The following is a 17902-nucleotide window of genomic DNA, read 5'->3' as shown; positions in this document are numbered from 1 at the left end:
TGTGGGCATGATCATTCAATGTAATTCAAGAAGAATACCTGCACTGATGTCAGGGATTCTGATGGTTAGGAGACCAAGCAATTAGCCAAAATGTCTACAAATTACGACATGGAAAATACAGTTCCAGATTGGTCATATTCTAACCTGGATAAACTCAACAATAAACCAGAACAAAATAAAATTGAATATCCTTTCCCATAAAAGTATACAGTACGAACTGGTTACTGTGTTTTAAAGCTATTACTCTAGCAGCTTTTTCAGAATACCAAGATTAACAGTTCTCAAGAATATGTTTGCAAGTGTCATGCTAGATCCTTTACCTTAGGATAAACTGGTGTAGCTCTGCTGAAACCAGTAGAGCCACAGCTTCCTAAAACTTTAAATATTGGGAGTACCTTTCTGGTCTGAAATAGAGGAATTGAGTAATTTTATCTTTTGTGAAAAGTGGTCAATGGTCAATTTTAATCTTAATCAAGTAGTGCTTTAGGGTGGGGAGGCACTGGAACAGGCTGCCCAGAGAGGTTGTGGATGCTCCATCCCTGGAGGCGTTCAAGCCCTGATCTAGTGGGTGGCGTCCCTGCCTATGGCAGAGGGGTTGGAACTGGGTGATCTTTAAGATCCCTTCCAACCCGAGCCATTCTATGATTCTATGACATCATTTGGTATTAAGACTTTTTTTTTTTCTATAAAAGATCTACTTTCTGCATGTTCTGTGATGGTTCAGTGTTTCTGTGGCTCTAAATGCAAATTTGCAGCAGAAGGTAATTGAAAGCTGGAAGATGTTCTTAGCTATTCTTTTTTGTTTTTAACTGAGTAACTGGCAGACAGTCAGCAGCTTCTCGGCACTTTGAAATGAAACACACTGGCAAACTACTGCTAATTTTACTCTGTGGAATCCAAGGAAAAGAAAAAAACAGGAAACTCAAATACAACTGGCAGCGAGGCTTTGAACTGTTTGACTGTGGTGATACTAATTTGTGAATATTTCAAATGCTTGGAACACACAGGATCTACAAAAGGTCACAATTCCATGAAAAAGAGCAACCCAAACAAGAACAATTTCCTAGTTTGGAATTTCTCAACCAAATACAGCTTAAATGAAATGCCTTCTCATGACCCTTTGCAGTCGCCATGGACATTATGTTCTTTTCTGTTTTTAGAATAAGTAACATGAGAAGAAGAGTTAATTAACACATCTGTTTTGAAGTTTTAGATATGATATTTTGAAAGCGTTTTTTATTGATTTATCTTTTTTTTTTTTTTCTGCGAAGGGAACAGATTTTAATCTGTTTAAATCCTTCTTTAAATAAAGGGGTACAACAAAAACAAACATGAAAATACTATGTTTTCCTCAACCAGTTTCAGAGTGGATCATTCCCTGCAAAAATAAGACAGCTCAAAAATCCAGGCAGCCTGAATTGTCTGGCTCTGCACATAGTCAAAACTTCAGCAAGTAATTGAGAACACAAGCTTGTTCCACGGCACACTTCATTTTCACTGAAATCACATTGCTTGCTGAAGTCTTTAGGGAAAAAAAGTAATTCTAAACACTTGAAATTTAGTGGGATTAATAAAAAGAGAAAATGTAGTGATCAGGAATGGTAAAGCTGTGGGATACAGGATTACTTACATATTGCCTTGCAGACCAACTTCTGGCTGACTGAAAGATAAGGACAATATCCTTGAACTGATGCACTACCTACATGCTAAGCACTAAGCCCGTAATTCAAATCTCAGCTAGGCAGAGTCCTAAGAGAATGCTTTATTAAAAAAAAAAATATATATATATATTTAAACCTGCTTTTTATGTTAAAATATTCAAATCTGTATGTGAGGTTCCAAAATCTGTAGGAGCTGCCAGTACCTTTTAATATCGGGCAGTCAGGGCACTGTGCTGTGAATCATGCCTAAATCTCTAAATCTTCATTGCTCCTACTTTTGCCAATAATGATTGCTTTTGGCTTTAGATTCTCTTCAAGTTTCTTTTCATCTTTAAAATAGGTCACCTGCTGATACTGATCAACTGTGAAAGATTGTAAACAGATAACATATCTTCAGATAACATACCGTGTAAGTGCAGAACTTTATCTTACTGAATTTGAAATTAGTGTTATCGACAAATGGATCAGGCTATAAAAAGATCAGGCAAAAAGAGAAGTCCCAGGGAGCAGGCTGCTAAATGTGAAGTATATGGAAGGTTTTCAAAACAAGGAAGGCAGCATGGAAATGCATGCTGACATGCGTGAAGGGGTTGCGTGTCCTCTGGATGGAGAACATCATGCTTCCCTAAGCCCGTAAGAAGGCAGAAACCAGATGGCTTATGGATGTGATAGCTTGAAAAGCTGGGGTGTGGGCCACAGAGAAGTGGATAGCTGGGCAAAAAAAGAGGATGGAAGTGTTCAGTGCAAGATACTTCCCTTCTCCCTTGTGCACTGCCATAAAACCAGCACCACTCACAAATGTTTTGAACAGAACTCTGTATCTATTCCTGTATCTGCAGAGGCTCTGCTTGACTCCTGAGCTGATGAGATAGCTTTCCATTGCTATGCTCATTTCTTATTCTGTTTAACAGCATCTAGTGACCTAGAATTGTGGAGCTAAGTAGAGGCACTTTGTATTTTAGAAACCAAAGAGGCTTCTTTTAATAATATTAAAGGCTCCAGTTTGCTAATGTAATATTTGAGCTGTGGTATAGGGAGTGCACCAGCACAGAGGGAAATAGCCTTGGTGATGAGGAGCCGGGGAAAGGTCCTGAGGGCAAGCTACCCCCTTGCAAGCCATCTCCCCCTGCATCGTTATGGTGCCCATGCCTCTTTTAGAGCTGGAATTCCTTTTCAAGAATATAATCAAGCCTTATTTTGCTTCCATGCAGTATTCTCAGGAACCACAATTTGAACCTTTTTTATTTTATTTAAATCACCCTGCTGCAAGAAAGGAACCGTACGCTTCAGCATGATGGTCACTATTTTTAAGTTAAAGCAACAACCTTTTCAGGCACTATATGCTTTTCAGTTCACTATATGCTCCCCCTGCCTTTCACTGCCCCTGGACTGAATAGCAGTTGTCTCCTGGAAAAGGCAAAAGCCTCAAAAGATGATTGTAATAATTGCACAGCTGCATTCCTACGCACCATGCTACTCACCTGGAATTAGGCTGGAACATAAACAGTTGTCAAATGAAATGATCTGTGGGGCGTCTCATCTAGTTTTCTAATGTTGTCCAGGTGACTGTGGTATTCATCCTTGGATAATCGAAATGTCAGGGGATGCTTAACAAACCACTGAACCGTTCTCAGGTGATACACTAAGCTGATGCACAGCATCCCAGTCAATTTGTTAGGCATGGTTCAAAGAGCAGGTCCCAGGCAAGGTGTCCATAAATGCACATGTAATGATTCTAGAAAGACTTAATACTTCTTGAGAAAACAATTTTGATTGGGTTAATGAATAAAACCCTCATGCAGGGAGATGAAATGCACTCACCCAGAGCAGTCAAATGTCTGACAAATATGTCTGTACCTGTAAAATTGGGATAATATTTCTCATGTTTCTCATGGCTCTTACTACTACAGGCTGCTCAAAACTGGCAATATCTCCCCTTTGGTATGTTCAACCCGCAGTGGGGTCTCAGTTTGCCAAAGGATCTCTGTGCATCACTAACGTCATACCAATAGTGGTAGACTTGCTAAGGCATCTCAAAATTGGGCTTGTTCACAGTTTTCAAAGCTAAAATCTCTCTCCCAGCTCCCTTAAACTCTGGCAAAGGACTGAGATTTGGAAAGGCTGCATTTGTCCTTGCCAGCTAACAATTCACTCGCTCTACATGATTAAGTGTTTTCCCATCCTGTCTCTGCAGCACAAGAGCGCAGGTAGTAGCTTGATTGGTACATTAAGAAGAGGAATGGGGGGTATTTCACTACTCACTGTAAACTTTTTTTCACTGTGCTTTCCTCATTTGGGCAGTCTTAGGGAGTGGACATGATTCAGTTTAACAGCTCCTCAACTGCTAAATGAAGCCAAGTTGCCTATGCTAATGCTTTACATTTCCATAGTGATCTCCACGCAAGCATTGCAAGCAATTTAGGAAAAATAATGAATTAACCTCCTTATCAAGTCAGTGTTATTATCACCATTTTTCAGTTAGGGAAGCAGGGACAGTGAGGGAAACTGATTGCCAGATGCCTTTGAGCGTTCCTGTTTGTGCACTGGAGAGTGGAAAAGGTTCCCCACACTAGGGTGACAGAACTTCCAGCAGCAGACACAATGCCTGGTACAGCAAGCAGAAAGGGATGATTTAGCCCATACTATTATCCAAAAGTCCTTCCACCTTTTCCCCATTAGTCCAATTAGCCATTAGCTAATTCAGTGTTAAATTCTCCCTCATAGAGGAACGAATGAGCATATGGGCCTTACAAGGAAAAGGAATCCTTCTTCCTCACCCCCTAGTGCAGGTGTTACAGAAATCTCAGAGCTCTGGTAAGCTCGGTGGTTTGGCATCCCCTTGGCAGGGAGAATTCTTGACCGTGAATCACTACACTTGGAGACCTCAGGGTCCCAGCTTCTCTTACGCCATTGCAATTCTCCCGAAGTAATACTTTATAGCTCTCCTTTAAGGCTTTTTGCAGCTCTTGTGATTTCAGCAATATAACCTCAAATAAGGACTGACCGACTGATACAAACAGGAGTTTTGCACAAACATCAACAATTGGCTAGAGCTCAAGGCAGAAAAATCTGCATATTTTTAATAAGCCATCCATTAAGTCAGCAGACAAAAAAGAATCTGCTCTTCCAATGAGAATCGTTTAGAAAAGAAGAGTCATGACATCCCAGGGCTGCATTCCACTAGCTTGTAGTATTTTTCATGTTTTCATATGAATGATGTAATCATTTCTAAAAGCTCAAATTAATTCTCTTATGAGCAAACATAATCAGCCATAAAAGCAGTTTGTTCCAGTGCCTGGGAACGGCCTTTGAAGGTCTTTATTACTACTCTTTAGTGGTCTGGTAAGACTTTTAAAGATGTACTTTTCTTTTACCCCCTCAAGCAATTATTCATTTTTTCTCAAGTGGCTTATGGGTAATGATAGACAAGTTAATGTACAAACGTTTCTTTCAGAAAAGTCCCTTTAATAAAGGATTTACTTCTATGTAATTCTAGAAACATTTTCAGTGATTTAATCTCTTTGAAGGACTTGGGGACTACACGGATGAGCTCAGCTGTATGTTAGAGAGGAGGCCCAAGTACCTACCTAAATCTGAAACACTCAGAAAATACGAATCTGTATCTTTTTCTGTGAGTTTGGTGTCAGTGAAAGTATATGAGGTCAACTAGAGCTGTCGAGGCTGCCTGTAAAGTCTTATCTTTCTGTGGAACAGAGATGGTGCAGGTGAGATTGGCATGTAACCAAGCAGGCTCAGGAGGACAAAGTACTTTAAGGAAACACTCCCATTTTATCCTTGGCTTCATGACTGAGACAACTAAAAAGCAAAAATAATAATGGAGTGTTGCAGTAGTTTCTCTGGTGGACATTTCTCAATTTGCAAATGGCTTGAGACTGTAGCCTTTTTAATTCAGACCACCAGGAAGCCTTCTCATAGCTCTAACAATGGCTAGATGTAAACTCTGCCAGTTTAGTGACTCTGGGTGTAAAATGAGGGTCATCAGCTGCGTGACCTACCCTGCTTCCCACATAACATGGTGATGTATGTGGTGTTAAAGTAGAAAATAAAAGCAATGTGACCAGCAGGAAGAAGGTAACCAAGCAAGGTTGGAAAAAAAAATCCAAATCTTTCCAAGTACACCTTTTTCAACAGGAATTAGCAAATGCAGAGAGCTGAGAAGTAATGAGGACAATGGTGTTGGACAAGACAATTTTTAAGGGTCCCCTCCAACCCATTCCAGACCATTCCGTGATCTTATGGATCCCATGGTTCTGTATTTACCGGTTGCTGGACAGCCGGGTGAGGAGGGGTTCCAGCCAGCCCTTCTGACACTCGCAGTGCGAATCCATGAAGACGAGCACGTCCCCAGTTGCTCGTGCAGCTCCCAGCATCCGACCTCGGATGACTCCAAGCCTCTTGTTGCTCCGGATCAGTTTCACACCATCCAGCTTTGAGATGTATTCACTCAGGGCTGACTTCAGGGGCCCTGTCATAAACAGAAGGGTCATTTTAGCTTTGATTCAAGCTCTTACAGGGAAGCAACAGATAGTAGGAGATGTCAAATGTTTGCTGGTAAAATGTTTGGGGGGCATTTTTTTTATATGGCCAAGCAGGCCGTGTTCCAAACACTCCCACAGCAGCGTAATGTCAAAGAGAAGTAGAGACTAATGGAAATTGAGATTCACTAAGTGTGAAGCTATTCCTCTGGGAAACTTAATATCCTCCTCTCCTGTTTTCACCAAAAGGTGGATACTCTCATCATCTCATAAAAGGCACAGATCAGAGTGAGATACTACAGGTGTTTGGCTTCCCAAAGCACTTGGGATTACTTTAGCAATGTGGAGTTTTCCACTCCATGCTTCAGCCAAAGTCCACGTCTGGAAATTATTACAGCAGATCTGGTCCAGTGGGAAGATTTGCATACTGTGAACTTATTTTAAAGTAAGAAAGCTCAGAGTGATTGGAAGTGATAGGGAAAAAAAAAAAAAGAAAGAAAAAAAAAAGAAACATTTCAAAGTTGAAAGGCTAAGCTGAATTCTGGGGATGGGAGAGTGAAACCTGGCAGTCAACTCATGGCTTTGCTTAACTCTCTTCCTGCAGGTCCCATTTGCCTTCTCCTCTCTTCATGCAGTTCTTGGAGGAGGACAGTTTCCTCCCTGCAGCTTTGGAAAGCAGTGCTCTCATACAAAGAAGTGTGGGCTACCTTGCTGGCTCAGGTCGTCTACTAGGATGATGTCCTTGAGGGAGGTCTTCGGGGCTGTGTCCATAATGCTGTGCACCGTTCTCAGCAGAGTCGACCAGGCTTCATCATGGAAACAGATGATGACACTGGCAGTAGGCAGGCTGGAGTCATATTCTTGCTGCAGGCACCTGCATGGGATCAAATGAGGGAGACACTAGTAACACGGGTACAACTGGCTACTTCTATCTCAGACCAGAGTTACAGGCTATACCTTGATCTTCAGGGATGGAAAGAAATTCAAGAGCTCGGCTCAGGAAGAAAAGGAAGTACTAAAGTGTCCCAAGACTGGAACACAAAGTAAAAATATGAGAATGACATTACAATAATTGAAATACAAATATAGGAATATTTTGTTGTATTCTGGGGTTCTTGTGTTCTGGCTGAGGCGAAGAAAGAGAAACTGAAGACAACTACAGCAAAGCAAAGAGGGAGATAAAGCAGATCAGTCAGCCTCCCCCCACAACCCTTCCATATTTCTCCTATAACAGAGAAAAGAGCAAGTTGAAATGCAGTACCTCGGAGGCTAACAATTAAAAAAACTCATCTGCACAACAGATAAGTGTGTCTGTGGCCTGCCTGACCAGGAGCATAGTGAATGAAGCCAACATCTCATCCCGGTACACGAAAGAAATGGACCCCTACATAGGTAATGAAAACAAATACAGATACAAATCAGAAAGTAAATCCTATATACAGACTATAGAGCCTGTACACCTTGCTCTTTCTGACAAAAATGGGTCGCTGATGAAAGAGGCTCCCAGATGGGGGGATTATCCCTATGCCTTTTTCTGCTATTTCCTTTACAATCCAGGTACTGCTACAGTCTACTGCAAGAAACCTGGCTGCAAGGGGCACGGTGTGGCATTTCTGGAGAGGCTGCAGAGCGCCAGCTGGGGCCCATGGCTCCCCAGCCTTCCCTGGTGCCAGGATTGCACCCATCACATCAAAACATCAAACGCCAACATGACAAAAAGTGAACGAGATGGTGGTATGTGATTTTGGTTCTAAGGTTGTTTGCTGATCCAGCTTTGTCCCTGGTGTCAGTTCATGAAAACCCATCGCATGAATCTGGCCCATTGTTATTTCAGCGTTCTTGTATTGCCAAGCAAATCACCATATAGATTTACAGTGCTTATTAAACAATTAGCTGCTCAGCTAGCTCAGCTGCAGCAGAAGCTCATGTAAGGGATATCATTTTAATAATTGCTATGTTTATTGCCATTTTACTTAGCGCTTTAGTTCACGGGCTGAGGCCCTATCATGCTAGACGCCACCCAGACACAAAGCTGCTTATCATTTAATAGAATCCACAGGCTGAATGATTTAATAACAAATACAAATAAATGAATACTACAGATACACTTCTGGGAATATAGATTTTAAAATGCCACAATACTTATAATATTTTACACTAATATCTTCTTTATGGAGAGAAACGTTTTTCCTGATGATTTTTACATTGTAACTAATGTATTTTCTTCTTGTGTTACTAATCGTCTATAATCAACAATGCTGTTGTTTCATTATTGCACATGGGAGACTTTGTCTATTTTTCAGCAGGATGGAGAAAAGGATGCTCTCGTGACTTGGCAGTATTTGTCTTTTCAGGCAGAATAATCTGGAGATAATTAAGAAAAGCGAAGGTCTGATGCTGTCCTTTCACTAACAGGCAGCTTCCAAACAGGAATACACAATACAGCTATAACCACCTGTGCTTTCCATCATCATACTGCAACGCTGTGTTGCTAGTATTGTGGTTATAGCAAGAAAATAAGGCTGTTGTGGAATCTTAATTGGAAAATAATTGAAAATAACTGTACTTGAATATGTAGCCTAGGTGGTGAGTATCTAGTTGCCATGGAGATTGGCAAAGGCTTGCAATGTGGGTATCTAATCTTCGGAAAAACGAGAAAGGGTACTGGTGTACAGCAATGCCTTCCCTGTAATTTGGAGCAGGTCCACAGGCTGTCTGTCATAAATTGACATTTCAGAAAGTCGGGGCTGTGACTGATATAAGGCGTAGTGATTGAATCCAATTTGTGAAAAATAAGGAATTGTCACATGCAGCAAGGAACGGGAGAGCAATTCTGACAGGGCACAGGCTCTGCCAGTGAGGACTCCCACTCACCTGCAGGAAAATATCTCATTGAGATTCAGCTCCCAGCTGCACTCAAGTGGAAGCTGCGCATTTGTAACAAAACTCAAAACCTTTTTAGATACTTGTGTGTTTGCATTTGCCCGCATACGTATGGTTTGACGCTCAAGGCCAAGAGAGGAAAATGGACCTTTTTTTTTTCAGGCAGAATTCAAAGAAGATACATTGACAGGCTTACTTCAGGTCCACAGTCCCCGGAGGGTGTCAATGGCAGCAGGACAAACTGATAGCACCGTGAGGGATGAAAGTACCTTAGAGGATGAATTTTGGTGTGGGAGAAAAACTCTGTAGCACAAGACAAGTTATGAGGCTTGTTCACCGGGAGACCCTGGCTGTGTCAGAACAGTTACTCGAAGGAATGGGACTAAACCAGGCACCTGATTTATCCACCGAGGTATGTTTTACTGCAGGATCAGTAAGAATGCTGGAAGAGATGCAGTTTTATGCATCTACTTTCTGAAAGGTAGCATAAAACATTCACCTGGAAAGGCATGCAAGGAGGTGCGGGCTACGTTAGATGCTGCGGTCTGGTGAGAGAGGTCTGAGGTATCGCTTGCCAGCTGGGGAGGTTGGATCCAGGGCTGTCAAGGCAAAGCACAGCCAGCAGGCTCTGGTTTACTTCCATCAGAGCTCTGTACTCTTCGTATAAAAAGAAACTGTAGTTATGCTGCTCAGTGCTCCAATGCAAAGCACTACAGACCTTTTTATGTGAATTTCTAAGGAACAGCGGCTAAGTATATCTTATGGCATTTACGTTACATCTTGCACTCTGGTTTAAAAGTAAAAAGGCGGTATGTAAGTGTGAAGCCTGGCCAGCCTTATTTTACAGTATCCAGAAGTGCTTCGCAATTGGTAGGCACAGCATCTGGTCTGAAGGGTTTGCCATTTTAAGTGAAATGAGAGAAACTGAGTCTGTGGAGCTAAACTGCTGAAATTTATCCAACTGGTTAGTTTCTCTCCGATAAACAATAATAAACATTATTACAAGCAACACGATTCAAGCAGAATAGGGTAATATCCATTCTGATTCATTACTGTTTCACTCTCCTTTTACATCAGTATGAAACAGGACTGACACAGCTGTGATAGGCCCCCAGAGTAAATTATGTCCAACAAATATCGTTGTGGTTTGCGTGCTGTGCCATGAAGGACAGGACTGGCTTAGAGGTGGACCTCTGCTGCAGGTTTATGATCTGGATTTAGATCTGAACAACTGCAAAGCCTCAGATGTTCAGATCTGTGGTTTCAATCTGGGCTTCTATAAGCTGTGGTGTTGATAGGTCCTTAGGCTGTCACTAGTCAGACAGGAAAACTCATCCAAGAGCTCTGAGAGCATGGCTTAAATCTGAGTTGAGATTAATATTAGCTAAAACCGCCTCTTGTTGGACGGCCCTTCAGCTGCCAAAATAAAACTGTTTTTTGGCTTACATCACAGGCAGTAAAACAGGGTCATCATTCCTCCTTTGAACATTACATAGTTCAAAGAGCTGCCAGTGAAGCATGGTGAAAAATAACCGAAATAATATTAGCATATCATTATTCAATGGAATTATTCAAATTAACACTGAATCTAGTCAGTGAATGTAGAAAACAGTCCCTGTCTTTCATTTCTCTTTCCTTAAGACTGTGCTCGTAATTTAGCACCACCATCTGGTTTTAGACATGGGAAAATGACTGCTAGAAAAATGATTATATAAATTCTGTCTTAAAATGTTTTCTGGCACATCTTTCCATTGTGTCCTAGGGGAAAGCTGCAATCGCTTTTGTTACAGAAGGCAAGAAAGAAAGATAGCCACCTGCATCTTATTCCTTCTCCAGTGGGCAGGGGAGCATAGATACTCCTCAGCCCCTTTTAAAGTAGGATGAACTGCTCCTCCTGGGCTGCAGGAATAACTGGTTCACAAGTCTCCAGGCTCTAAACACAGTACGTGGGGCTTCAAACACAACACGTGGGGCTTCAAATGCAATGCATGAGGCATCAAATGCAACACATGAAGCTTCAAATGCAGTATGTGGAGCTTCAAACACAACACACAGCATTTCAAATGCAACATGTAGGACTTCAGATGCAAAGCTTCTTTGATGTGGCCTTGCAGCGTGGCTGCTGCTCGTTATGGTGCTGTTTGGCAAGGCCGGTCAGACACCCTGATCTGCACCTTCCTGCCTCCCTCCCGGGAGTTTCCTTTCACAGGATGACGGAGTGGTTGAGGTTGGAGCTCGGCCGGCCCAAACCCCTGCTCAAGCAGGGACACCTACAGCAGCTTGCCCAGGACCATGTCCAGGTGGCTTCTGAAGATCTCCAAGGGGGGGACCCCACAAACCTGTGCCAGTGCTCTGCCACCTGCACTGCAAAGATGCATTCCCTATGTTCAGCCAGAACCTCCTGTATTCAAGTTTGCTCCCATTTCTGATTGTCCCAGCACTGGGCACCACCAAAAAGAACCTGGCTCTTCTTTGCACTTGTTAGATGTTGATAAGGTCCCCCCCGAACCTCCTCTTCCCCTGGCTGAGCAGTCCCAGCCCTCTCAGCCTTTCCTCATGGGAGAGGAGCTCCAGCCCCTTCATCCCCTTGGTGGCCCTTTGTTGGGTATGTCTATGTCCTGGGGGGCAGAACCGGACACAGGGCTCCAGCACTGCTGGGAGGGGGGGGCAGGATCGCCTCCCCTGACCTGCTGGCAACGCCCTGCCTAGCGCAGCAAGCACAAACACCACCACCTTCAGCAGCGGGGGCACAAACCCAAGCGAGGACGAGGCGGCGGGGTGGCCACTCGCTCCCTTCTGCTCCCAGCGCTCCCTCACGGCGCTGCCCTTCCCCTCCCCTCAGCGGGGCCGGGCCGTGCCCCCCGCTCTCCCCTCAGGACCTGCCGGCACCTGCCGCGGCCGGAGCCCCCTGGGCCACCAGCAGGCGGCGCTGCCGCCCGCCCGCCCGCCCGCGGCGCCGTGAGGGGACGGGGACCGAGTGACGGGACCCGATAACGGGGGCCCGATAACGGGGCCCTATAACGGCAAACATCGCCCGGAGCCCGTCCTCCCCCTTCTGACCTGGCGCCCCCAGAAAGCCGCAACCCCCCCCCCCCCCCACGCACCCTGCCCCCGGCGCCCCCCATTTTTGCCCCCCCGTCAGATTTTCGCCTCTCCCGGCTCCCGCGGCACCTGAAGCGTTGCCCCAAAGCGGGGGGACAGTTTGGTTAGGGAGACGTAGGGTTTACGGGAGGAGAGGTTCACGGGGGTTTGGGACAGCGTCAGGGGAAGGTGCGGGTTTTCTCCCCGAGATCAAATAGGCTGTTTTACTTACAACGGGTGTCGTACCTCAGGCAGCTCCCTGCGCAGAGACAGCCGCTCGCTGAGCGCTTCGTTAAAGCCGTGGGTTTCCAGGCCGAGCGGCCGCTGCCCCGCAGCAGCCCCCTGCCCGTCCTGCAGAGGAAGGGGTACGAGCTGGGACTCCGGGTCCCCCTCCTTCGCCTCCGGCCGCCTGCTCTGCTGCTTCACCACGCGATAGCCCTTCCTGGCCTTGCTGTGGTTCCTTCGCCCGGCGGGCGACACGACGGCCGCGATCAACTCGTCCTCCCGCAGGGAGATGAACGGCGACAGCCCGTCCAAGGGGTAGTACTGCTGGCTCTCCTCCTGGGTGTCCAGCATCTCCTGCGGCTCCGCAAAGTCCATCTGATACCCTTCCCGGGGGTTGAACTCCACCGGCTGGAAAGTCCCGTCCTTGCTCTGGTTGCTGGGTGGTGGATTCAGCGTTGTAACCATCAGTAGCAAAAAGCCCAGCATCAGCAGCAACAAGAGAAACTGCAGCTTACGTGATCCATATCTGCATTTCTTCCTCAAGAACATACTGTTGGTGACAAAATGATACAGATGGTCATGTTAAATACCACTTGGATATCGCTCAGATTCCAGTCCTCGGGTTGCAGCAAAGCACTGGTTTTCACTATCTGCCAAGAGGATTTTCTGTTCCCCTCACATTTCACTGATGCCGTTTCATGCTCTCCTCTCTATTTACAGACAAAATAGAAAAATGCCTATTAATATTGCACTTACTGTAGTAAAAGGCAGCATGGATCCAGCGAGATAAAGTAGATCCGTTATTATACAGTCCCAGCTTAGTTAGGAAAGAGCATGTTTAGCTGATGAAAAAAGTAGCTAAAGTTTTGATTTTTTCCCTTCTAAATTCTAATTAAAAAGAAAATCCATTTCTTATAGCTTCCTTGCAGAGTATTTCCTGCTTCTTCAAAGTTTCCCGTTGCTGCCTGGTCTGATGTGCCTTATCTCTGAAAGCAGATCTGACAGCTTTCCCCCGTTCTGAGGCTTCAAGTTCACTGTGATCAACAGATGAGAGAACTAGTCAGTCCCTGACTTTGTTTCACACATAACTACAGCACTCAGTCAGGAAGCACTTTGCCAGACATAATACAGAGCAATGTGTGCGTCTTTCTCTTGGTCCTAATGCCCTCACTGTTCTTGTCCTATCAAATCAAAACTTTGCAAAAGCTGTCAGAGGAGAAATATAAGAAGCAAAATGCTGTGTTATAAAACAAGTCAAGGCATACCACGAATCACCCGACTTCTGAGTAACCTTATTAAGCTAAGAATGCTCAGAGTGAGAAGCAAGAATTTCATAAACTGAATAAAAGATGGAGTGCGCATGATTTATTTAGTGTTAGATTTATTCATATGGTAATGTGCTAGCTGGAGTATATGAGTATATTTCATCTGCAATAAATATTTACAGCTGTAGGGATTTTAACACTGACATAAGGATGCCAAATTATCACCTGGCAGACTGAAGTTGTCTCCTCATCCATAAATTTGGTGTTGCACGGCGAGCAGCACTTCAAGTTTTCAATAGTCCAGGAATAACATGTAGAAAGCCTGGGCTGGAACAACGACTATTGACGCTGAAAGAGAACAACTTTTGTGAGTAAAAGGGGAGCTCAGTCTCTGAGGTCTGTTTGCTAACGCTGCTGGCAAGGGTGCTAGTGGGCACTGACTGTGGCATTTTTTTGCTGCAAGACGGATGATTGTCCAATGGGAAAAGGGTGAGACAGTCCACATGCTTCAGCATCACATGCCTCTTGGTCTGGCAGAGATCAAATATAGAAGACACTCAGGTGTTACCAACCTTTTTGATGCTGGGGACATGGGATATGTTGGTTTTTTTTCTCTCCCCCCCCCCCCCCCCCCCCCCCCCCCATATTCTGTAGCATTTGATGATCAAAAAGCTCCAACCTCCAATTCTAGGAGGCATGTGACTACTGGAGAACTTCCGCATTCACCTTTTGTTAAAAAGTAAATTTCTAGACATTATAGGTAAAAGAAAAACCTGAAGACATAAATGCAGTACACTCTAAAGGGAGCCAGGCATTCATTCTTTCTTTCCTTCTTGCCCATTACCTCCCTATAGCCTCTTTGCTTAAAGCTAAAAAGGACGGTACACCAACTTTTCAACTAAATTGGTTTCAAAAGGAGGGACTGGAGAGAGCACCTTACAGTTGCTGGAGGCACGTAGCATCTGGCACTTGTGTGTACTCCCCTGTGTTATACAGAATGCCTTGAACAAGAGAGACCAGTCTGCCGTGCCTTGGCACCTTCCCTACCTCAGCTGTTGTTAAAATGATGTAATACTGCTATATCCTGGGTAGAAGGAAGATTTAGCCAATATTTTGATACTTCACCATTGTGCATGCCTTCCCTTTTTAGCTTAAATTCACAGAAAAGTAACATCCCGACCCACCTTCTGTCTTGAGAATATTGCTCTTTATCCTTCTTTTCATAGGGAAAAAAAAAGTGTTGATGTTTTCAATTCAATAGGGAAGCAGTACACATTTGCATTAAAAAAATCTGAGTTCAAAAGCGTTCATTTAAATAACAATATGTGTCAGACATAGAAAGACAAAATGAAATGGAAATGAAGAGACCTGTCCGAGATATTCTGCAAAATCTGGCACCAGTGACTTGCAAAATGTTTGGTTACATGGAGTCCTAATACCAGGCATATGGAAGAAAAGGAGAAATTAAGGAAGATTTTGTGTGGACTAAATAGGAGAAAGTAGTATTGTGTTTTGTTTTTTCCTTCTTCTTTTCTGATCTACCCAAGTATTTTGATTTAATTAATATTTTTTTTCCCTGACTAAAATATTAAAACAGGATGCTTTAACAACTCTGATCAAGATAATTCTAGCCTGCAGTGGTAACTGCTGTATAAATTCTGTCTTTGCGTGTTCTGTGTTGCTGAACAAATCCACCTGGATCTCTCATGCAACTAGGTTTCAGCTATAGATGAAATCCAATTAACAAATTTACAGAAATATTTGCTACTTTTGGGACAGAGCTGATCAGTAATGTTATTATTGAAATATATGCATATGGAATCTTACCTTTGAATATATCCTTACAATTTTAATGAAGAAGAAATGAACAACTGCAAACAATTGCAGAAATAAGATGTTTGGAGACTAGTCTAGTAAATTATATGTATAAAAGCATAAAATACCACATGGCACTGTTCCAGCAGACCTTACTCCCTGTCCAGCATGGACTTCTCCTTTGAAGGTTTCCCTCAGCCAGCCCTAATGCTGCAAGACGAGCCTTCCTAAACCATCATCTGCCAAGAAGTATGTCTCACCTCTTAAAAACGAGCCAGGAGAGTCCTGTGGTTTCCCACTGCCAGCATACAGAAGAGAGATTGACTTTCCAATGTGTGAGCTTTTAAGTGTTTGGGAGGGTACGTCTTTTTCTGAATTGCACTTGAAGAACAGCATCGCTTGCTTATCAGCTCCCTACCCAGCAGTAATGAAGGCCATGTCAAGAAGACAGTGTGTCTAAGCCTGGGTAGAGCTGTCTTCTCCACTTCCACTCTCTAAGAGCTGCTTCACACAGGTAGCCCACAAAACAGACTGTCCACAAAAGACGTTGCTGTCCTCGGACTGCTGTTCGTACGGTAGACCTAGGGGCAGCCGGAGAGAAACACCTTACAAGCTGTGCCAAATAGATCAGCAGCTGCTCCTGAAAGGGCCAGCCTCCAGCGCCAGTATTGACCAGTGTCAATATCGACCAGTGCCAATATCATGTTGTTTGTCCTGCTGGGCAACCCATGCAAATCGTGAAAGACAGGCTTCTAACCAGTCCTGCTCAGGCAGACCCTGTTGTAGAAGGTAAAGAAACCTTAAATACTAGGTCAAGTCATATCGACTTCTCCATTCTCTAATGCTTGCTTGTGCCTCTGACTGGTAAGGAAGAAAACATTCACCATCCTTCACTGTTGCAAATTTTGCTCACTAATTGATGAGAGCTAGGACACGAAATCAAATCTAGGTCTTGGTATTCATTTCAAACATATTAGGAGTATCCAGAGTAATAAGCCTTTCAGTCACTGTGGTGTATCTGTTTGTACTTACCCTTTCCTCCCCACCTCATTTTTGTCTTGCAGTTTTGTCCAAACTGTTCCCCATCACATACTTGCTAAATGTTACAGGACATGTTATGTTATCCGTACATGAAGGAACAACGCATACTTTCAATGTGCAGAGCCTGTGTTTAACTGCCAGGAAAATAACAAAGAACAAAACCAAGGCTGGATGGAAGAAAGAGCACGTGGACAGGTTGTTATTTACTCTTTAATAAACATCTTGGATTGATTTACGCTTCTATGCCAAAAGCAGATGTGCCACCTTCCATTTAAAGACTCAACAAGTAACAGCACTCATGGTTTCATGGCTGCGTGTATTATGTGCCGCAGTGCTTCATGCATTTTAACAATAGCTTTATTTGCACAGATGTGAAGAAGTCAGTGTATAAAATGTGACTGATTACTTGGTGCACAGGATTTGTGGGGGGTTTATAATCAAATTACTTCCCCTGTTCTTTCCAGGATACAATAATAAATGCATATTTTTAGATTATCTTATTTGCAGGTATTTCAGGTACTTTGAGTATTTGGCATTGTAATGAATATTGTTAGTTCAATGACATTTTCCAATAGCAAGTTAATAATGAATTTGAACAGGATATTATGGAACTTGGTTTTAGAGGCTTTCAAAGCTTGATAAAATCTGTTTGATCACTGGCAGGGATTTTGGCACTAGCAATGTGATTTATAAGATGTTTGCTAACCTGTCAGTGAAGGAAATGCAGCTGAAATTTCATTTTTACAGGATTTCTGCTCATAAATCACGTGACCAATGCAAAACAGAGCATGGAAGCCATTGACCTCTGCACTGCCTTGCAAAAGCAGTTGTGTGGACATGAAGGTCAGCAGCCCTTGATGGAAAGGTAAGGGAACCTATCACGGGAGTGACAGCTTCTGGATTTACTGCACCGCAGTCGCTGGTTAAATCAGAAAGAATTGCTTACAGGACTTTATGGATCAATAGTAGGTACTCCCTGAGTGAAAGCTCACCTCTAACACAACCTCAGAGAGTTACCAGCTATCTGCGAGGGGTGATCACTGGAGGGTTGAGACTTCTGATCATCATTAGCCCACCTAGAAATGATACATCCCAAGCACTGTGGGCGATGTCACCACAACCTCCTGCCTGTTGTACTCAACTGCTGTTTATATATACCCTTAAGCTGGAGAGGGCTCTGTACACCTTCAACCCCCAGTAAACCAACCCAAGATAACCTGAGTCCAGCTCTAAACTGGTTGGGACTATGTTAGTGTCAACATTCCTTCACTTGAAAATCATCCCATGTTGACCGTGAGATCTTACCCAACGTTAGTGGCTATGGGGCAGGTTTTTAGCTGGCTCTAAACTGTTGTATCTGGACAGGTATAAATGGAAATAAGGTGGTTTACTCTTTTGGAGTGGCTGGCCCTGCATCCTTGCTTTTAAAAGTAAA

At 43.7% G+C, this 17902-nt stretch overlaps 1 protein-coding gene across 5 annotated transcripts in view; it reads right to left on the bottom strand.

Annotated features, from left to right (window-relative positions):
• GALNT15 (polypeptide N-acetylgalactosaminyltransferase 15) overlaps window positions 1–14032 on the bottom strand; it is a 28117-nt gene extending 14085 nt beyond the window's left edge. For 2 of the 5 annotated variants that reach the window (XM_013171943.3, XM_013171944.3), the window contains exons 1-4: window positions 13837–14030; window positions 12354–12896; window positions 6865–7031; window positions 5943–6147 (exon numbers count right to left, since the gene is read on the bottom strand). In XM_013171943.3, coding sequence (XP_013027397.3) covers window positions 5943–6147; window positions 6865–7031; window positions 12354–12896; window positions 13837–13862 — 941 coding nt within the window. In that variant the 5' untranslated portion in view covers window positions 13863–14030. Of the gene's footprint in view, window positions 1–5942; window positions 6148–6864; window positions 7032–12353; window positions 13057–13102; window positions 13681–13836 lie in introns of those variants that run through there. The other 3 variants (XM_066991870.1, XM_048070336.2, XM_013171945.3) reach the window with 3 other exon arrangements.
• Window positions 14033–17902: the final 3870 nt, after the last annotated feature.

Source organism: Anser cygnoides, chromosome 2 (genome assembly GCF_040182565.1).
Source record: "Anser cygnoides isolate HZ-2024a breed goose chromosome 2, Taihu_goose_T2T_genome, whole genome shotgun sequence".
Classification (NCBI taxonomy): Eukaryota; Metazoa; Chordata; class Aves; order Anseriformes; family Anatidae; genus Anser; species Anser cygnoides.
Note: the sequence above shows the minus strand (reverse complement) of the source record. Positions and strands in the feature narration are given on the sequence as shown.